At 52.0% G+C, this 22,531-nt stretch overlaps 1 protein-coding gene across 1 annotated transcript in view; it reads right to left on the bottom strand.

The window, feature by feature from the left end:
* LOC119974236 (alpha-tectorin-like) overlaps nucleotides 1-17,964 on the bottom strand; it is a 38,571-nt gene extending 20,607 nt beyond the window's left edge. Inside the window, exons 1-3 of the mRNA XM_038813005.1 lie at nucleotides 17,763-17,964; nucleotides 14,746-14,876; nucleotides 11,576-11,857 (exon numbers count right to left, since the gene is read on the bottom strand). Of these exons, the coding sequence (XP_038668933.1) occupies nucleotides 11,576-11,857; nucleotides 14,746-14,876; nucleotides 17,763-17,964 (615 nt within the window). The remainder of the gene's footprint in view (nucleotides 1-11,575; nucleotides 11,858-14,745; nucleotides 14,877-17,762) is intronic.
* Nucleotides 17,965-22,531: the final 4,567 nt, after the last annotated feature.

Genomic DNA, 22,531 nt, shown 5'->3' with positions numbered 1-22,531 from the left:
CAGGTACACAGGGTATTCCGTGTCTGTGTGAGTTTCCTCCGGGTGCTCCAGTGTCCTCCCACAGTCCAAAGATGTGCAGGTTAGGTGGATTGGCCATGATAAATTGCCCTTTGTGTCCACAAAGGTTGGGTTTGGTGAGGTTACGGGGATAGGGTGGAGCTTACGTAGGGTGCTCTTTATCAGGGTCGGTGTGGACTCGATGGGCTGAATGGCCTCCTTCTGCACTGTAAATTCTATGAATAGCTGATCGACTCCATGCTGGAGGTGGATCAGCAGTATTCCTCGACCCCAACCGTGGCAGAGGGTTGGCCTCATCAAATGTCCCCCATGGCCCCCATCTGTAACCACAAGTTCACTCCTGCTATAATGGACGGACGCCACCTTCAAAACGTGGATGTAGGACGAGAGAGACTCGGATGGTTAGGGACATGTACCCGGAGGATAGAGTAGCGATCCTGAGGGAAACTCACGGAGATGTTCCAGTTACCAAGCGGAAATTACCTGAGATACATTCGGGTCAATACAGAGCACACTTAACCAGACCTCGAATGAGTCGGTTATTTCCAGAGGTGGAAGACAAATTTGAACGGTGCCAGGGAGGCTCAGCCAACCACACCCACATGTTCTGGGCATGCCCCAGACATGTCAGATACTGGACGACTTTGTTTGAGGCCATGTCCAAGGATGCGGGAGCGAGTGTCGAGCTATGCCCAAAAGTGAGGGTCTTTGGGGTATCAGATTAGCCAGAATTCTTCATAGGGAGGGGGGTCGACACCCTAGCCGTTGCCTCCCTGATTGCCTGCTGGAGAATCCTGCTCGGCCAGCGAGCAGTAACACCACCCAAGGCTGCAGACTGGCTGACGGTTCTGGGAGAATTTCTCAGGCTGGAGAAAATAAAGTTCGCCATCGTGGGTCGGAAGAAGGTTTCCGCAGGACAGGGGAGCCATTCACCAACTTATTTCAAAACACGTTGGTAGCCAGCAACGAGTAAGGGGGGATGGCAGGGGAGAGAAAGAGACATGGGCCACAAAACAGAAAGGAAAAAGAGGGGAAGGGGGCGGAGGTAAGGGGGGTTGGTGAGGGGCAAAGACACCTAAAAAGAACTCGAGGGACAAGCAGAAGGGACATAGCCACAGGGGACTATTCTCAGGGCAAGCAAAGGCCCAAACCAAACCAAACTGTAAATAGATCCTTGTAAATATGTGTTCTGGCAACATGGGGAAATGTAAACTATGTATGCCAACTAAAGGGGGGGTGACAGCCACAATTCTCTTGAAAACACTTGCCTGTAAATATATATGTGTTGGGTACTTTTGGCGCGGTTTTGTATTTGGTAATTTATGAATTTTGGATATAAAATATGAAAACTCAATGACAAAAAAAAGAGATTCTCAAAAACTAGAGGGCACCGATTCAAAATACTGCCAAAAGGAGTGAAAGTCATGCGAACAATATTTTTACACCCGTAGGGTGATTTGAGACTGGAACAAACTTCCTGAGAGGGTGGCAGAGGCAGGTTTGATCGTGGCATTCAAAAGGGACTTGGGTTTCTCCCGGGATCTACCTGGCTAGCACACCTCACGTGGCAACATGGTTCTGTGAAGGATACGTCGTGCCTCACAAACCTTATTGAGTTCTTTGAGAAGGTGACCAAACAGGTGGATGAGGGTAAAGCAGTTGATGTGGTGTATATGGATTTCAGTAAAGCGTTTGATAAGGTTGCCCATGGTAGGCTGTTGCAGAAAATACGGAGGCATGAGATTCAGGGTGATTTAGCAGTTTGGATCAGAAATTGGCTCGCTGATAGAAGACAAAGGGTGGTGGTTGATGGGAAATGTTCAGCCTGGAGTCCAGTTACTAGTGGTGTATCACAAGTATCTGTTTTGGGGCTGCTGCTGTTTGTCATTTTTATAAATGACCTGGAGGAGGGCGTAGGAGGATGGGTGAGTAAATTTGCAGATTACACTAAAGTCGGTGGACTTGTGGACAGTGCGGAAGGATGTTGCAGGTTACAGAGGGACATAGACAAGCTGCAGAGCTGGGCTGAGGGGTGGCAAATGGAGTTTAATGCAGAAAAGTGTGAGGTGATTCATTTTGGAAGGAGTAACAGGAAGACAGAGTACTGGGCTAATGGTAAGATTCTTGATAGTGTGGATGAGCAGAAAGATCTCGGTGTCCATGTACATAGATCCCTGAAAGTTGCCACCCAGGTTGATAGGGTTGTTAAGATGGCGTACGGTGTGTTAGCTTTTGTTGGTTGAGGGATTGAGTTTCGGAGCCATGAGGTCATGTTGCAGCTGTACAAAACTCTGGTGCGGCCGCATTTGGAGTATTGCGTGCAGTTCTGGTCGCTGCATTATAGGAAGGATGAGGAAGCATTGGAAAGGGTACAGAGGAGATTTATCGGAATGTTGCCTGGTATGGAGGGAAGATCTTTTGAGGAAAGTCTGAGGGACTTGAGCCTGTTTTCGTTAGAGAGAAGAAGGTTAAGAGGTGACTTAATTGAGGCATACAAGATGATCAGAGGATTAGATAGGGTGGACAATAAGAGCCTTTTTCCTCGGATGGTGATGGCTAGCATGAGGGGACATAGCTTTAAATTGAGGGGAGATAGATAGAGGACAGATGTCAGAGGTAGGTTCTTTACTAGGAGAGTAGTAAGGGCGTGGAATGCCCTGCCTGCAACAGTCGTGGACTCGCCAACATTAAGGGCATTTAAATGGTCATTGGATAAACACATGGATGATAAGGGAATAGTGTAGATGGGCTTTAGATTGGTTTCACAGGTCGGCACAACATCGAGGGCCGAAGGGCCTGTACTGTGCTGTAATGTTCTATGTTCTTTGTTCTATGCGAGACGTTGCAATGCGAATCCCGCCAACAATGGGTGGGATCACCATTTGAAAAATCTGCATCTTAGAGCGAGGCAGTAAGCTTCACTCTAATGTGCAGATTGCAGAGGTACCTGAGGCTTTGGGATTCATCCCCTTAAATGTGGACCAGATGGAACTGCACTCATAGGGGCCTTCCAGGGATTCGGAGCCCTCCAGCTGCATGCCATTTGGGCAGGGTGGTGCCCTGGCAGTGCCGAGCTGGCATGGATAGTGCTAGGTTGGCACTGCCAAGGTGGAAAGCTGGCATTTTCTTGCACGGGTTATCAGGCTGAAGTTGCCTGGTGTGGGTGTTGGGGAAAGGGAGGCGAGGGAAGGTCGGGGATTGTTTCGATGGCTTCAGAGATCGGGATGCCATTTTGTGGAGTTCTGGTGAGCGGAGCTCCTTACTGTATAAAACGTGGCTATGGGCAGTGTGGCCATCTAAAATGGCCTCCCGCAAGGAATGCTGGGAAATTTGTTCAAGCTTGAACATAGACAGGCTGCAGCCTGCAAATATACAAAACTGAAGCTCTGACTTATGCAGAAACTTAAACAGGAGAAAGCCATTTGGAGGTCGTCCCGGGACAATGGGCTCCAGGTAGAAACTAACAATAAGTGGCAGACTCAGCGGAGCCTGCTTTCCTTATTTGGGAAGGCCTACGTGCCTTGGACACTAATGGCCATGGCCTGTCAGGACCCGCACAGCCATCAAGGTATCTGCCCCCAATTGGTCGGGATCGATCAGGGTGATTGAGACCCTATCGATCCATTGGACCTTCACCTGGGTCACCTGGCACCCTAAAGCGCGCAAAAGCTAGAAGAATAAAAGGTACTGCGCAAGCCACCAATCGCTCTCTCGACTGCAGCATTGACAGCCAACAACAACGGTGAATTTATCACCAGCCAAGAAAAGTTCACGCCATCCACAGAGGGATCAGAACAGAGGACACAGGCTACCTACAAGAATTGCCAGATGACCAGAAATTAGATTAGGCCATATCTGTTCTGTATTTGCCGGTCATCTGGAAGTTAAGTTAAGGTCGTTTCAGTGTATTAGTTTATAGTCCAATGTGCATGAACATGTGATTGATTAAGTAAATAACCTTGTGTATGTTAATGAACTATTATTGTACTGAACAACTTTGTCCACCATATACGGGTTAAACACACACTGTTGGTTCGATAAAGAAAAGACAACAGCAGCCTTGGCCAAACGTACCCCAATCAGGCCCCTTATTCAACATGAGTCACGTTAAATAGCAATGCAGTGCTGGGAAACATGCAGCTAAACACGCTTGCTCAGAGACTTTGTTCCCTTTTGGGAGAATCGCGCCCTCAATTTCTGGGCCAACCATTTTCACTCATCGTTGTGTGAAATAGTTCGGGAGTGTGTTTTTTTCCCCGTTGTCAGTGGGCAGCCATTGAGAATATTGGGGCTTGTATCATTTGTAAACAGAGAATGCTTCCAGACCTTGGAGCATGACTTGATTTGAACTAAAAACAGAAAATGCTGGAAAAACTCAGCGGCGGGATTCTCTGTTCCCGCCGGCAGCGCACCCCTGCGCGGTGTGACTTCAATGGGAAATCCATTGATAAGTGGTTGGAAGAGGGAATCTCGACACCAGTGAAGGGTGCACCGCGGAGAAACACGGAGCTGGGGGACTGGAGAATCCTGCCCAGCAGATCTGGCAGCATCTGTGGAGAGAGAAACAGAGTCAACATTTCAGTCAGTGGCCATCTGGTGCGACATGGAGGATAGAGGACGCACAAAAAGTGGCTCCCGCTAAGGGCCTGGTATTTCGAACATTTTTATCATTAAACTTTGGATTCTAACGCAGTAGTTTGTGGGGAAGACAGAAAAGGTGCTGAGGGGATATTGAGAGTGGTGTCGAAAAAGTCTGCAGGAAAGAAATCCTAGGCGGGAGGCTGGTAAAGGAATTTGAGGGAGGCAAGATAGCGGATGCTGGAAACCTTTTTTTCAAATTAAGGGGAAATTTAACGTGACCAATCCAACTTCCCTCCTCATCTTTGGGTTGTGACGGTGAGACCCACGCAGACAAAGGGAGAATGTGCAAACAGCACATGGGCAGTGACCAGGATCAGTCCTCGGTGCTGTGAGGCAGCAGTCCTAACCACTACGCCATCATGTCTCGCCCCATCACACTGGATACCTTGATGAGGGAGATGGCGCAGGAGCTGAAAAACTGCAGACGACAGATGGATGGTAGATTGAGGCAGCCTTGTCGAACCACGAGGACCAACTGGTTTAGTTGGAGGCTGAAATGCAGATTCTGGCGTACAAACAAGGGCCTGAAAGCCAAGGTTGACGATATGGAGAACAGGTCGAGGTGTACTAACCTCAGAATTGTGGAATTGCTGGAGAGAGTGGAGGGCGCGAAGCCAATCGACTATTTTTCATCGATGTTTTCTCGGCCGGTGGGCGGAGATGCGGTGTTCACTCTGCCGGTTTTACATAGGGAGCACTGGGCCTTTCGACAGAAGCCACCACGTGCAGTGATCGTCCAGTTTCACAACTACCGGAGGAAGGAATGGGTCCTGGAGTGTGCTAAACAGCGATGGGATATCGGCTGGGATGGCAACATGGTGCACATATACCAAGATATCGTTACCGAGTTGGCAAAACAGAGGGCAGACTTTAACAGGGTGAAGGTGGTGCTGTACAAAAGGGTGCGTGATTCGGAGTGGTGTATCCGGTGAAGCTGAGGGTCACGTTGGGTTCAAAGGACCATTATTTTGACTGACCAGTGCAGGCTAAGACCTTTGTCAAGGAACAAAGACAGTGAATGGTTTCAGGAGGGCTAGCAGTGATCAGAAGGTTTTCTTTGTCTCCTCTTCGGGATGGGGAAAGTTGTCATCTATCGTGGTCACCAGTGAAGGGTGCACCGCTGAGAAACACGGAGCTGGGGGACTAGAGAATCCTGCCCAGCAGGTCTGGCAGCATCTGTGAAGAGAGTGTTGAGGAATATATGACCTACCATGGCAGTGATGGCTGACTTGTGGTTGCGGTGGTGGGGGGAGGGCGGGTGAGACGCCCCAAACACGGCTGGTCACCTGGAACATGCGGGGCCTGTGGAGGGGGGGGGGGGGGGGGGGGGGGGGAAGTGAAAAGAGTGAGGGTTTTTTTGCCTTTGGGAGCTGAGGTGGTGTTTTTACAAGACACACGCATGCAGGAACGAGACCCGGTCAGGCTCCAGAAGGCCTGGGTAAGGCAGGTGTTCCACTCAGGCTGTGACAGTAGGGACAAGGGATGATGACCCTCATCAACAAATGGGTTAGGTTCTACGTGATGGCAGATCCGGGAGGGCGATACATGATAGTGGTGGAAGCAATGGAGTGGAAGCAAGTGGTTCTGTGAATGTATATGGCCTAAATTCTGACCATGTGTCATTCATGACGCGGTTGGTGGCGGCGATGCCAGACCGAGATCAATGTCCACGGTTGGGATGGCAAGAGTATTGTTTGCGTTCATAGAGGAGGTGGGAGGGGCAGACCTGTGGAGGTTCACGCATCCGGGGAAGAAGAAGTTCTTGTTTTTCTCTGCAATTCACAAAGTATATTTGTGGATTGATTACTTTCTTAGGAGTCAAACCCAGCTGGTTGGGGTTAGTGTGGCCAAATATTTGGCTTTGTTCCGCAGTCGGTGGATCTGGCACTGGGAGTGGGTCAGGAGCGCCACAGGGGGTGGCAATTAGATGTAGGGTTGTTGTCAGACTTGTGGGTGTGTGTGAGGATTTCGATGGCCATGCGGGAATACATGCTTGAACATGAAAAAGAATTGAAGCAGCTTCAACATGAAAAAGAATTAAAGCAGCTCGAATTTGAAATGAGGGAAAAAGAAAGAATAGCCGAAGCAGAACAAAAAGTGAGAGAAAGGGAGGTACAAATCAATGAAAAAGGAAAAGCGAGAGAGGAAAGGGAAAAAGAAAAAGAGAGAGACTTTGAACTTTGGAAACTGGCCATGTAAAATGGACGTCAGTTAAAATGGTCGGAGGTAAAGAGAAAAGTACAATCTGAAGATAGGGATGAGGATAGTGAGAAAGAGCAAGAGCTTCATAGTTGAAGGCTTGGTGGGGATCTATTTAAATACGTCCAAGCATTGCCAAGGTTTGATGAGAAGGATGTAGAAGCCTTCTTCATTTCATTTGAGAACAAATAAAATGGTCACAGGACATGTGGGCGTTACTGATTCAAACAAAGTTGGTAGGTAGAGCTAGTGAAGTGTTTGCATCACTATCAGAGGAGGTATCTGGGACGTATGAGGAGGTGAAAACGTCCATCTTCGGTACATATGAACTAGTGTCTGAAGCCGACAGACAAAGGTTTAGAAATTTAAGGGAAGAATCTGGTCAAACATAGAGTTTGAAAGGATCAAACAGAGTAATTTTGATAGGTGGATAAGGGCTTTGAAAATAGACCAAACATATGAGGCTCTTAGAGAAATGTTCATTTTGGAGGAGTTTAAAAATCCTGATGTCGTAAGAACTCATGTGGAAGAGCAGAGGGTTAAAACTGCGTGATTAGCAGCAGAAATGACAGATGGTTATGAATTAGTTCATAAATCAAAGTTTGGTTTCCAGCATCAGTTTCAGCCTGTGAGGGATAGAAACTGGGGAAAAGAGAAATACTCAAGTGGTGAAGGTAAAGGTGATCTGATGGGAGATAATGAGAGTGTACCTTAGACTAAAAAAGAAATCCAGGAAGGTGGAAGAGAAATGAAAAGTTTCAGATGTTTTTACTGTAATAAACTAGGCCATGTAAAGCCACAGTGTTGGTGGTTGAAGAAAAGCACTGGGAAAGCTGATGTAGTAAAACAGGATAAGCCAGCGTGGTTTGGTAAAGTGGTAAAAGAAAGCCCAATTGAAACAAACAAGGTGTAAAAGATTGTACAGCCTGATCAACAGGTGATTCATGAGAAGGTGCCAGATCTCTTTAAAGAATTTACCTGTGTAGGTAAAGTTTATTCATGTGTACCAGGAGGAGTAGGTAAAGAAGTCAAAGTTTTAAGAGATACGGGAGCTAGTCAATCTTTGATGGTAAGAGATGAGAGTTATGTAGTTCGGGAGGAATATTGCCAGAAAAGGTGATAATATGTGGAGTTCAGGGTGAGAAGAGTAGAGTTCTGTTATATCAGGTGAGGCTGGAGATCCAGTGAAGATAAAGTTGAAGTTTAATTGTCAGAAACGTTTTTTGATCAAAAGGTCCCACGGGATGTGACAACAAAAGTTATTGGGGAGTTCCCAATACCCTCGACATGAAGGGAAGTAATGAAAACCACATGAGTGTTTTTTACCCTAAATATTTGCCGAATATTAGCAGCATGCTCCAGTGACGGACTTGCTCAAGAAGCGTCACAAATTTCAGTGGCTGACAGAGTGTCAACAGGCATTTGATGGCCTGAAGGCTGTGTTAACTACCGCTCCTGTGTTAGCCACCCAAAATTACACAAAACCATTCCAGGTGGCTATCGATGCAAGTGATGTGGCGTAGGTGCTGTGCTTTTGCAAGAAGACGACGAAGGAATAGAGCGGCCTATTGGGTATTTTTCCAAAAAATGAAATGATCACCAGAGGAAGTGTTTCAACAATTGAAAAGGAGATTTTGAGCTTGGTGCTGGCTTTGCAACATTTTTACATTTATGTAACCAGCAATTTTTTTTGAAACAGTTTTATATATACTGATCACAATCCATTGACGTTTTTGGAGAAAATCAAGAATAAAAATGCCAGACTGTTGCGATGGAGTTTACTAATACAGCCATTTAATTTAAAACTTATACACATGGCAGGACGTGGAAATGTGATAGCCAATGCTTTGTCACGAATGTGATGAAGAGAAGCAGGTTCGATGGTGGAAGAAAAAGAACTAAAATGGACTATATTATTGTAAATGTTTGCCTGTTTTGATTTTTAAAAAATGTATATATGTTTATTGTCAAGTGTTAGGAATGGGCAAGTGAAAAGGTGAAAAATGAAACCATCTTTGAAGTTGATGGTTTATATTTTTTCTTGGGGGGAGGTGTCATGCGAGTATCCCTTTAAGAAAGGTTTGGTCTCTTACCATGTGACTTGTAGCACCACTTCAGTGATGTCATTTGTGGGTGGAGCTGGGCTGTGGCTGTCAGGTGAAAGGGTTTTTTTTGGGTTTCAGTTTTGGTTTGTTGCTTTGGATAACAGAAGGAAAAAGAAGTGTTTCCCTGTTTTTCATTTTAAAAGCTGTTCCAGTGAAAAAGCACATTGGGTGTGGCAAACTGCCTTGGTAACTTTAAAGATAGAGTTGCTTTCCGGAAGGAGTTTGAATCTGCTGGTTAGAACTGGATCAGAATTTTCGGGAAAGGACCAATCCTATTCAAGTGAGAATACAGTGTGCTGTGCCATGCCCTTGAAAGGGGTTTTGCTTTATTGGATTTTGTTATTGAATTGGAATAGTTAAGGGGGAATTCATTAAGTGTTATACATAGATTACTGTAGCTGTTGTGTTGTCTTTATGTTTGTAATTGATAAAAAAAAGTGTTGCTCAATATATAAAACCTTGTTTTGATTAAAGCACCCAGGAAGTCTGATTAATCATACCTGATGTGAAGACTTTTGTGCTCATCCTAGCCAAATTCAACATCAAGGTTATCGATCAGGTGAACTTCATAATACACTTTGGAGTTTCTAAGCCCTGGCCCATAACAAATGGGATAGTTAGGGGGGGTGGGGTGGGGGTGGAGCACAGGGTATTGACATATGCTGACAATTTGCTGTTGTACATAAGGGATCCGGAGGCATTTATTGGGAGCATTATGGGAATTTTGTGACGATTTGGGGGCTTTCTCTGGCTATAAGCAGTATATAGGGAAGAGTGAATATTTTATGCAAGGGATGTTTTGGAGCGGGGTGGGGGGCAGGTTGCTTTTTTTGGACAGAGGCTAGATTCCAGTACTTAGAGGTACAGGTGCAGAGTTATAGAGATGCTTCAGAAGCTGAACTATACAAACTTGGTGGGGACGGTCAAGGCAGATCTGCAGAGGTCGGATAGTCTCCCGCTATCATTGGCAGGTAGAGTTTAGTTGGTTAGAATGAATATCTTGCTGAAATTCCTCTTCCTATTCCAGTGCCTCCCAAGGTTCCTGCCCAAGTCATCTTTTTAGTGCCACATTTAGTGCATTGAGGGAGAGAGGGTTGGAGAATATGGGGAATCTACACTTGGAGGAATGGTTTGCCAACTTGGAGGAGTTACAGGAGCAATATAGACTTATGGATGTGGGTGGGTTCAGGTTCCTCCAGGTGAGGAGCTGGATTAAGCGATTGTTGTCGGCCTACCCGGTGGTTCAGTCATCTACCTCGTCAGAGCGGATCTTACTCTGCGCGGGATTGGTGGAGGGTAGGACGTCCGGGATGTATCAGTGAAATACAGGAGTGGAATGGAGTTCGGCTGAGGGGGTGAAGGCAAAATGGGAGGAGGAGTTGAAGCCGTTACTGGAAGGGGTGTGGAGCGAAGCATTGAGGAGGACGAACACAACATCGTCTTGCACGAGGCTGAACCTCATCCAGTTAAAGGTAATTGTTTGGAGCACACCTCACTAAGGCAAGAATGACTGATTTTAAGAAAGGGACTGTGGACAGCTGTGATCGCTGTTTGAGGGGGCCCATGCACCACACTTACACATTATGATCATGCCACAAGCTGGAGGGTCCTTTTTTGACATCACGTCGGCGATCCGGAATGTGGAGGTGGAACCCTGCCCATTGGCAGTGATTTCTGGAGTCTCTGACGTGCCAGGACTGCGAGCGGGGGGAGGGGTGGATGTCCTGGCCTTTGCCTCGTTGGAGGCACAGAGGTACATCCTGTTAGACAGGAGGCTGGCAACACTGCTGATGTGTTGGGTACTCTGGATCTGTGGAGACCGCGTTTATTCTAGCAGTAACACATACAGGCTACCAACACTTGAAATAGTACAACACTATTTTATTCAGCTAGGAACTGTTGAACATACTTTCACTGTGGGTCGACACTATGTTAGATTAAACTGAAGACCTATGCCTATCCTGACCAGTCTAGACTATCAGTACATGGTGAAGATCTGTGCGACAAGCTGTGAGCTCTGTCCTTCTCAGAGGCTGTATCCCGAATGGGTGGGAAAACTAGTGCCCTCTGGCTTTATAGTGAGTGTGCTCTAACTGGTGATTGGCTGCTGTGTTGTGTGTGTTGATTGGTCTTGCAGTGTGTCAGTCAGTGTGTGTCTGCACCATTAAACTGATGTGTATATTATGACAACTGCCAAAGCTTCAGTGTGGATAGGGGATTTAATGGAGTTTCTGTACCTCGAGAAGGTTAAATACATCGTACAGGGGTAGATTGAGGGGTTTAATCATGGATGGCGACCGTTTATAGTATACTTTAAAGAATTGGGCACTGCTAGATATTAGGGGGGAGGTTTACTGCCTTTGGGCAGGAGGTGGGGCGAAGGACTTTTTTGTAAAAAATGTTTGTTTATGTCTTTTGCCATCTTTTGTATGAAATGTTAAAAATTTTATTAAAATCATTTCCAAAAAAGAACATTTCAGTCAGTGTGACACCTCGTCAGAATCCTGGCCTCACAAATAAAAAGAAACACTTAAATGGGATCTCTAGTTGTGTTCAGTGCAACAATGTGCTGGATTTCAGTGCCAAGAGATTGTTGACAGTAGAATTCTTACCTTTGATGTTTGAGATCCATAGAACGCAACCCTGTCCCAAGTGGCCACAAAGATCCACTGTGCTTGAAAATGGAGTTCAGGTGCATACTTATTGATGTCAGCAGTAGCTCTCTGTAATAGCATTGCATCCCTGCTTTGTTGGTAAGAGACGTTTCCTGCAATTCTATTGTCCACATCAGCCCAGAATGGAGCAATGAAGGCGCGGCCATCCGAGAGAGGAAACGTGTTGGGTGTAAACTGTGAGACAGCTGTCCCGAATGAGACAACGCCGTTGTTGTTCACCTAGGGACGGAGAGAGAGAATTAACAGCTGAACGATATATTAAACCACCTCAACGTCAGAACCTGCCAAGTGGATTAGTCTGTGCCAAAACAATCGCCACTTGTTACAGAAACTGGTCGGGTGCCATTTGAATGGAACATTCCCGTCATGGTGGCCGATCCACAATGCCAGATTTTATTGCTGGTGGGCGAGGGGGGAAAGGGAAAATGGGAAAAAGCAAAGCAGGAGACTGAAGAGAAGTCTCCTGTTTTAAGGCGGATGGGGTGCTGAGGAAACTATTGATCTCAAAATAGTGAAAACTCGAGTCTCAAGATTCCTTTGACACATTAAACCGATTTGAACTAGGTTCATTCTATCTATTGGAGGTTGAAATGTTCCTGAATTACACAATTCGATTATTTTTGATCTTCAGGTTGTCTCGTTAATTGTAATTGAATTATTTCCCCAGGCACAACCCCCCCCCCCCCCCCACACCAACCCCAAGCACACCAACCCACCCCAAAGACCAACCCACCCCAAACACCAACACACCCCAGACACCAACCCCCCACACCAACCCACCCCAAACACCAACACACCCCAGACACCAACCCCCTACACCAACCCACCACAAACACCAACCCCCCACACCAACCCACCCCAACACCAACCCACCCCAAACACCGACACACCCCAGACACCAACCCCCCACACCAACCCACCCCAAAGACCAACCCACCCCAAACACCAACACACCCCAGACACCAACCCCCCACACCAACCCACCCCAAACACCAACACACCCCAGACACCAACCCCCCACACCAACCCACCACAAACACCAACCCCCCACACCAACCCACCCCAAACACCAACCCACCCCAAACACCGACACACCCCAGACACCAACCCCCCACACCAACCCACCCCAAACACCAACCACCCCAGACACCAACCCCCCACACCAACCCACCACACCAACCCACACCAACCCACCCCAAACACCAACCCACCCCAAACACCAACACACCCCAGACACCAACCCCCCACACCAACCCACCCCAAACACCAACACACCCCAGACACCAACCCCCCACACCAACCCACCACAAACACCAACCCCCCACACCAACCCACCCCAAACACCAACCCACCCCAAACACCAACACACCCCAAACACCAACCCCCCACACCAACCCACCCCAAACACCAACCCACCCCAAACACCAACACACCCCAGACACCAACCCCCCACACCAACCCACCACAAACACCAACCCCCCACACCAACCCACCCCAATCACCAACCACCCACACCAACCCACCACAAACACCAACCCACCCCAAACACCAACCCACCCCAAACACCAACACACCCCAGACACCAACCCCCCACACCAACCCACCCCAAACACCAACCCCCACACCAACCCACCCCAAACACCAACCCACCCCAAACACCAACACACCCCAGACACCAACCCCCCCCAACCCACCACAAACACCAACCCCCCACACCAACCCACCCCAAACACCAACCACCCCAAACACGAACTCACCCCACACCAACCCTCCACAAACACCTACCCACCCCAAACACCAACCCACCACAAACACCAACCCACCACAAACACCAATCCACCCCAAACACCAACCCACCCGAAACACCAGCCCCCCACACCAACCCTCCCCAAACACCAACCCACCCCAAACACCAACCCCCACACCAAGCCACCCCAAACACCAACCCCCCACACCAACCCTCCCCAAACACCAACCCACCCCAAACACCAACCCCCCACACCAACCCACCCCAAACACCAACCCACCCCAAACACCAACCCACCCCACACCAACCCACCCCAAACACCAACCCCCCACACCAACCCGCCCCAAACACCAACCCCCCAAACCAACCCACCCCAAACACCAACCCACCCCAAACACCAACCCGCCCCAAACACCAACCCCCCACACCAACCGGCCCCAAACACCAACCCCCCACACCAACCCACCCCAAACACCAACCCACCACAAACACCAACCCACCCAAAACACCAACCCCCCACACCTGGTTTAGCACAGGGCTAAATCGCTGGCTTTGAAAGCAAACCAAGGCAGGCCAGCAGCACAGTTCAATTCCCGTACCAGCCTCCCCGAACAGGTGCCGGAATGTGGTGACTAGGGGCTTTTCATAGTAACTTCATTTGAAGCCTACTTGTGACAATAAGCAATTTTCATTTCATTTCATTTCCATTTCATTTCACCAACTCACCCCACACCAACCCACCCCAAACACCAACCCCCCACACCAACCCACCCCAAACACCAACCCACCCCAAACACCAACCCACCCCAAACACCAGCCCCCCACACAACCGACCACAAACACCAACACCAACCCACCCCAAACACCAACCCACCCCAAACACCAACCCACACCACACCAACCCACCCCAAACACCAACCCTCCGCACACCACACCAACCCCCCCCACACCAACCCCCCCCACACCAACCCCCTCCCACACCAACCCCCCCACACCAACCTCCCCCCCACACCAACCCCCCCCACACCAACCCCCCTCACACCAACCCCCCCAGACCAACCCCCCCACACCAACGCCCCCACACCAACCCTCTCCCACACCAACCCCCCACACCAACCTCCCCCCACACCAACCCACCCCACACCAACCCCCGCACACCAACCCACCCCCACGCCAACACCTCCCACGCCATCCCCCGCATGCCAACCCCCCCCCACACCAACCCACTCCCCCATACCAACCCCCCCACACCAGCCCCCAGAAACCAAACCCATATAAACCCCAACCCAACCCCCCAAACACCAGTGCCCCGAACATCCTCCTCCTCCCCGGTCTCCACAAGTATATGAATCATACGTACGTATAAGGAGTTGTAAGATGATGAGAAGAAGGGGAAACTGGTTGAAATGTTCACTCGTGTGGATCCACCGTCATCCACCTTGGGGTTGGTGACATCTCCGTTTGCAGTTCCAAATGGATAGAAGTGATCATCTGTAACACCAGAAAGATATGTCTGTCGATATTTCCTTCAATCTTTTTGTAAGGGCAACGAAGAGTTCAAACTGAGTTAGTTGAGAAACAAAACTTACTTTATTTTACACTTAGCTATTATATACAGCTCCAGTAGTTCCGTATTGGGTCTTCCCTATAGGTGCCTGAACTGGCTAGTTTTATATGTGGTGCAACGATATATTGTTCAGAGGTCCCCCACCCTGAATGGGGAAGACCATGGGGCGGGATTCTCTCAGCCCGCACCGGTTCAGAGAATCTCCGTTCCCAACGGTATTTCGCGCGACGACGGTCCAACGCCGTTTCGCGATTCTGCCAATAAGCAAAACCGGCGTCGTCGTGCTCAGCGCCTAGTGGCCCAGAGAATTGTCGGAGGGGTCCGTTTAGCGATTCTCTGGGGCACCGGCGATTCTGAGGCCTGGATGGGTCGAAGTCCCGACTGTATGACCCCAGATCACACCAGCTCCATTCTAACCTGCTTTTACAAATCGGGAGCCAGTCGTGCTGGCTCATGATCCGAAAGCAGGAGGTGAGGGCGTGGGTGGCGGAATGGGCACAGCTGTGGCTGGGGGGGGGGCGAGGGGATGACGGGGGAGGGCCTCCAGGTTCGGGTGGGGACATGGGGAGGACAGCCCCGCCAGCAAGGAACGGCCCGCCATGGCAGGGCGGTGCCTAAGCCACGGCCACCATTACGGCAGCAAGGCTGATGGGCACCAACCCTGGGCGCTGGCTGAGCGCAAGCACCCGGCCGCGCAGATGGGTGCCGGACCCACCCCCCCCCCCCAACCTCGGGGGGACCAGCCAGCCAGCCAGCAGCACCCACCGGCGGGTAGGTGTAGGGCCGCACCCATGGCATCCCCCAGTGAGTGCACTGCCATCCAATGGTGGCGCTATTAGGAGGGACGGGCAACAGGAGTAGGGGCACAGAGAGTGCGGCAAGGGGCGGGTGTGTGGCGCAAGTGTGGCGCAACCGGCCAACCAGGGCAGCATGTAGCCCATGGCATTCGGGGATCTGCCGGACAGGGCATGCAGGAAGAGACTCCTCCATGATCATTCAGGTGGTCTGCGACCACCGGATAAGGATCCTGCACAATCGTCCATCCCCGCCATGCTCGAGAGACACCCCCCCACCACCCCACCCCCCATCCCGGCTGCGGGGCTAGTTGCTGGCCGACAAGGGTTACCCGTTGCAGTCATGGCTTATGACACCTTCACGGAGGCCACAGACCGACGCGAAGACCCGCTGCAATGAGGTCCATGCAGCAACCAGGAGTGTGGTCGAGAGGTGCTTTGGGCTGCTGAAGACGCGCTTCAGTTGCCTGGACCGCTCTGGAGCGGCCCCCCAGTACCCGTCAGAGAGGGTTGGCTGCATCGTTGTGGTGTGCTGCGTCCTGCACAACATAGCCCAGCAGAGGGGTGATGTGCTGGAGGAGGAGGAGGCGGAGGCAGAGGGGGAGCCCGGGGAAAGGGCATGGCACTCCAGATGAGAGGGATGGGGAGGGGGGGAGCAGGCGGGGGGCAATCAATGGGATACGGGGGCCGGATATGGACGGGAGGCTGCACGGTGCCACCGGCTTGGCCAGCGAGCACGGGAGGCGTTGACCGCGGGACGTTTCACCAACTAGGTGGTAGGGGCTCACTGAACACGGGCACTGACCCCACTGTACAGCACCACCTCACCACCCCGCACCCCCACCTCTCACAAGACCCATGAGATGCAGATCCCCCCACCACCCACTACACTTAGCTCCCACAGAACCTCCTGCACCACACCACTCCATTACACATCCACCTGCGGCACAACGGGCTGGGCTCACACGGTTGCTTGTGGAAGCGGGTGTTCTCGATGCCATGGAGGACGATGAGCTGTCAGCTCCAAATCGTTAGCCAATGTCTGACTCATGGCCACAGCTACACCCTCCACTTGGGTGGTCCCTGTTGGCGTGCTGGACACTCCATCACATGGCCCTGCCGAATCGCTGGGGGCGGGGTGGCGCAGACATCTGGATGGGGGGCGCACATTACACCCACTGGGGCTCAACGGTCCTTCACCCATCAACCACAGTGGCACTCAGTCCCCTAACCAACCCTGCAGGCATCATACAGAGCATAGAGGCAGCTTGCATTGGTGTAACAGTGAGTTTAATTGGGTTATATACACGTGCCCTAGCCCCTATAACTAAACTGTGCCCTGCACAAGTGCCATCTTACTTGATGTCCAACTTCCTGGCCTTACAGGCCCTACCACTACGTCCCTGTCCCTCCCAGATGGTACAGCAGGAGTGGAGGTGGACTGCTGAGACTCCTGCCCTGCGACTTGGCTCCCTGTCGGCGCTCACTTCCTGGGGTGGCCCAGCTTGGGTGCTCCTGGCTGCTCCTCGGGTGTCCTCGATGGCGTGGTGCCACCCTGTTCGGCCTGCTGCCCACATGATGCACCAGGGACGGAACGGGGGGAGTCCGAGGTGCTGCGGTGTTCCGGGACCTCCCCTGCAGGAGTCACCAGCACGGGCCGCAGCCCCTCCCCCTCCCTCGGGGTGCCCGGTGGCCCCCGGGCCTCTCAATGGGATGGGGATGCCAGGGGAGACAAGCCCAGAGGCACCACCGACACCTGGCGCTGCCAGTCCTGGAGGTCCACTGTGGTATCGACCAGGGTACGTACGTCAGCAGCGATGGAGCTCAGGGAGTGGGCCATCCCTGTCTGGGACTGCACCACCTCTCTCTGGGCTTGTGCGATGGCACCCAGCATCTGTGCCAGGCCGCCGATGCTCTCAACGATGGCCTGCTGAGACAAGGCTATCATCTGGGCAATGCTGCCGATGCTCTCAGCGATGGCCTGCTGGGACAAGGCTATCATCTGGGCAATGCCACTGATGCTCTCAGCGATGGCCTGTTGAGACAAGGCTATCATCTGGGCAATGCCACTGATGCTCTCAGCAATGGCCTGTTGAGACTGGGCCATCATCTGGGTAATGCCACTGATGCTCTCAGCAATGGCCTGTTGAGACTGGGCCATCATCTGGGTAATGCCACTGATGCTCTCAGCGATGGCCTGCTGAGACAAGGCTATCATCTGGGCAATGCTGCCGATGCTCTCAGCGATGGCCTGTTGAGACTGGGCCATCATCTGGGCAATGCCACTGATGCTCTCAGCGATGGCCTGCTGAGACAAGGCTATCATCTGGGCAATGCTGCCGATGCTCTCAGCGATGGCCTGCTGAGACAAGGCTATCATCTGGACTATGCTGCCGATGCTCTCAGCGATGGCCTGCTGAGACAAGGCTATCATCTGGACTATGCTGCCGATGCTCTCAGCGATGGCCTGCTGAGACAAGGCTATCATCTGGACTATGCTGCCGATGCTCTCAGCGATGGCCTGCTGAGACAAGGCTATCATCTGGACTATGCTGCCGATGCTCTCAGCGATGGCCTGTTGAGACTGGGCCATCATCTGGGCAATGCGGCCGATGCTCTCAGCGATGGCCTGTTGAGACTGGGCCATCACCTGGGCAATGCTGCCGATGCTCTCAGCGATGGCCTGTTGAGACTGGGCCATCATCTGGGCAATGCCACTGATGCTCTCACCGATGGCCTGCTGAGACTGGGCCATTGTCATGATGTGCAAACATGCAACCAATGAACACTCAGAGTAGGACACAGCCAATGGGCAGTCAGTACACTTAACGGTGGCATCTCACTATAAAAGGCATGAGGCACTCACACCCGGCCTCTTTCCACAGACCGACACCGAGAGAGTGAGACAGGGTTATCAACAGCATCACACCCCAGCACATGGCTTAGAGCAAGCTAGTACATCTTAGGCTGAGTTACTACAGTTAGATAAGCAGAGAGTCAAACTCATTTGAGAATTGTGTTAATTGTTTAATAAACACATTGAACTCATTTCAAAGTCTGGAGCAACATTTAGTTAAGACTGCATCAAACAGCAACCTGTGTTAAGCCAAAGCAGCATAACACAAGAGGCCATCATCTGGGCAATGCCGCCGATGCTCTGAGTGATGGCCTGCTGAGACTGGGCCAGACTGCGGAGCGCGGCTGCAATGTCCAGCTGGCTCTGGCACATGGCTGCCTGTCCTGGCCCATGGATGACACATGCACATGAAGCCCCTCACCTTGCATAACCTGACCCGTGGCCGACACCATTGCCCCCATTTCCTCCACCGCGGACGCTAACCGTGCGGTGTCGGCCTGGGTGGCAGCCATGACCGGCACCACTCGCTGCTCCTGGACGCGGATGGACTCCTCCACCTGTATCTGCAGCTGCTGGAAACCGGCCGTCATCCCGTTGTCTAGTTCCTGGGTGTCTAACTGCATCGGGTCTAGAGGTGGGTCTGGTGAGTCCAGGAACCAGGGAACTGTCTGGGTGGCAGCTGGTTGCTGGGGCTGGGCTGCCCTCCGACCGTCCGGCCCCTCGGCTGCTCCTACCTCCACCTGCTGTACCGGTACGGCCGGCGGTGAGGGGGTGCAGTGGGGTATGGGGTGAGCGGGGTGCAGTGGGGTAAGGGGTGAGAGGGGTGCAGTGGGGCATTGGGTGAGCAGGGTGCAGTGGGGTATGAGGTGAGCGGGGTATGGGGTGAGCAGGATGCAGTGGGGTATGGGGTGAGCGGGGTGCAGTGGGGCATGGGGTGAGAGGGGTGCAGTGGGGCATGGGGGTGAGCGGGGTATGGGGTGAGCGGGATGCGGAGGGGTATGGGGTGAGAGGGGTGCAGTGGGGCATGGGGTGAGCGGGGTGCAGTGGGGCATGGGGTGAGCGGGGCATGGGGTGAGGGGGGTGCAATGGGGAATGGGGTGATGGGGGTGCAGTGGGGCATGGGGTGATGGGGGCACAGTGGGGCATGGGGTGACGGGGTGCAGTGGGGCATGGGGTAAGGGGATGCAGTGGGGCATGGGGTGAGGGGGTGCAGTGGGGCATGGGGTGATGGTAGTGCAGTGGGGAATGTGGTAAGGGGAATGGGGGGAGTCAGGCAGGAGAATTTCACTTGGCTGGTTCGCCTCCAATCTGACAGCCAGCAACATCCCGGTCCTCAACTCCCCCTGCAAGGTCCAATGCCCACGGTGAGCGGGTGCAGCACAGGTAGACCCCCTACGGTTCTCTCCCGCTCCCTGTAGTTGTGGGCAGTCTTATCCTGTGGGGGGGGGGGGGGGGGGGGGGGGGGGGGAACATCAGTGTTAGGCGGTCTGAACGCAGGCGGCGCAGATGTTGGGTAAATGATGGCATGGCTAGTTGTCATCATCCTCCATGGCATGGACCACACTCGCTTCCAAAAGCAACGCTGTGAGCCCAGCCCGTCCCTCTGCTGCAGCCGCCGCTGCCGCCGCCTCTCTGAGCCTCCTGCGCCGATGTTGCCACAGGGCTGCATGCAGGGTAGCGGCCCCCTCCATGGCGGCCAACATCGCTGGCTGGTGCCCAAACATTATCATCTACAGGGAGTGGGGGGGTAGACAACAGGTTTAACCATGGCGCATGGCCCCCTCCACAACCATATGCCATGGGCTGCATGGCTGCCCTGGTTGGCCGGTTGCGCCATGCTAGAGGGGCGCATGCACACCCACCCCTTGCCATAACCTCTGTGCTCTGGCTCCTGTTGGCCGTCCCTCATGATGGTGCCACCGATGGATGGCAGTGCCCTCATGGGGGATGCCATGGGTGCGGCCCTGCATCTACCAGCCAGTGGGTGCCGCCGGTGATGGTCCCCCCCCCCCCCGGGGAGGTCCGGCACCCACCCGCACGGGGGCTCGTGCTCAGCCAGCGCCGGTGCCCATCAGCCTGGCCGCCATAATGGTGGCTGTGGCTTAGGCACCGCCCTGCCATGCCGGCCGTTCCCGACCGGTGGGGCTGTCCTCCCCATGCCCCCCCCCCCAAACTTGGAGGCCCTCCTCCCCGTCACCCCCTCACCTCCTGGCTCTCGAGTTTTAAAAGCAGGTTAGAATTGGGGCTGGTTTAGCACAGGGCTTAGGGCTGGTTTAGCACAGGGCTAAATAGCTGGCTTTTCAAGCAGACCAAGGCAGGCCAGCAGCATGGTTCAATTCCCGTACCAGCCTCCACTAACAGGTGCCAGAATGTGGCGACTAGGGGCCTTTCACAGTAACTTCATTGAAGCCTACTTGTGACAATAAGCAATTTTCATTTCATTACATTTCAATGGCGCGGGCGTGACCTGGGGTCATGTGGTCGGGACTTCAGCCCATCTGGGCCGCAGAATCGCCGGGGCCCTCGAGAATCGCTAAACGGACCCCCTCTGGCGATTCTCCGGGCCGCTTGACGCCAATCACGGCCGTGCCGTTTTGGCTTGTAGGGAGAATCGCGAAACGGCGCCGGACCTGAGTCGTGCAAAAAACTAGCGGGAACGGGGATTCTCCCAACCGGCGTGTGCTGAGAGGATCCCACCCTCTGATTCTTTCTCGTTGTCCCGCTCTCTCTCCACCTCTGTCTCTCTCTATATGTTTCGCTCTTGATCTGTCTCTCCCTCTATCGGTCTCTCCTTCTCTGTCCTCTTCCTCTTTGTTCCTCTCCCTCCTCCCAAATGAGATAGATTTTAAATTGCTCAAAGCCAACTCACTGAAACAGACTTCAGATCAGATCCAATAGTATTTTCTTTAAAAAAAAGTTCAATATAAAAGCCCTTACCAGTACCGTGTGTCAACATTGCCACTTCAGAAAGGAGAGCTGTGGAAAAGTAGGAAATGTATTAAACAGATGTTATTAGTTTATGAGGGACATAGAGTCAGAGTCCTTGAGTTTACAGCAAAGAAAGAGGCCCTTCGGTCCATCGTGTCTGTGTCGGCCATCTTGCACCTACATATTCTCATCCTATTTCTCAACACTTGTGTCCCTCTAATAAAATAGTTGCGCCTAATTTTCCTTTCCATTGAAGTTGGTAGGCTGGGATTTTCCATTTTGAGTCCGCTGCTGATGAGGACGGAGAGTTTAGCGCTCAACTAAATCTCCCGTTCACTGAGACGGGACTGGAGAATCCCGACCCGCAGAGTACAAAACGTTGCACCGATTGGCCGGCGAATGTTTCACTGTGGAAGATGAATCTTTTGGCGATATCTGGGTTCTCACATCCAGAGTCGGACCCCTGTCACCTGATCAAAAACAACCCAGAAATCTCTGGGCCGGGAGAAGCGGTTGGATTGACACCATTATTTTCCCCCCCACCCCAGGATTCTCCAGTCCTGCCATGGAGCTCAGACCCGCCCAGGGTTTCACGGCGGTGTGGAGTGGCATCGATGAGAAATCCCATTGACAAGCGGCAGAAAACGGTGCGCTTTCCTGCCGCTGCTAGCAAGGACTGAGAGTTTTGCGCTTGATCAAATCTCCCAATGGCTGTGGTGGGACTGGTAAATCCCGCTGCATTGAACAGACAGGGAATCTCGTTCTTGGTCTGATGATGTTGGATCACGGAATGAGCTGAGCGTCAGCGGGTTCTGCACTAAACTCCGGGATAAATGCAACAGCTCAAAGTGGGTAGATCGGAAAATGAATTGGAAATAAATCCACTTTGGGTCATTGAAGCAGCAACCAACCCGCTCTCAAACATTAACCGTGTTCGACAGTTTTGCAATCTTCATCCAAGAATGGAGACATGGAGAACAGGAGGGGGTAAGGGGGGGAT

Source organism: Scyliorhinus canicula, chromosome 12, assembly GCF_902713615.1.
Source record: "Scyliorhinus canicula chromosome 12, sScyCan1.1, whole genome shotgun sequence".
NCBI classification, from domain to species: domain Eukaryota; kingdom Metazoa; phylum Chordata; class Chondrichthyes; order Carcharhiniformes; family Scyliorhinidae; genus Scyliorhinus; species Scyliorhinus canicula.
The sequence above is the reverse complement of the archived record's forward strand: the minus strand, read 5'-3'. Positions and strand labels throughout refer to the sequence as shown.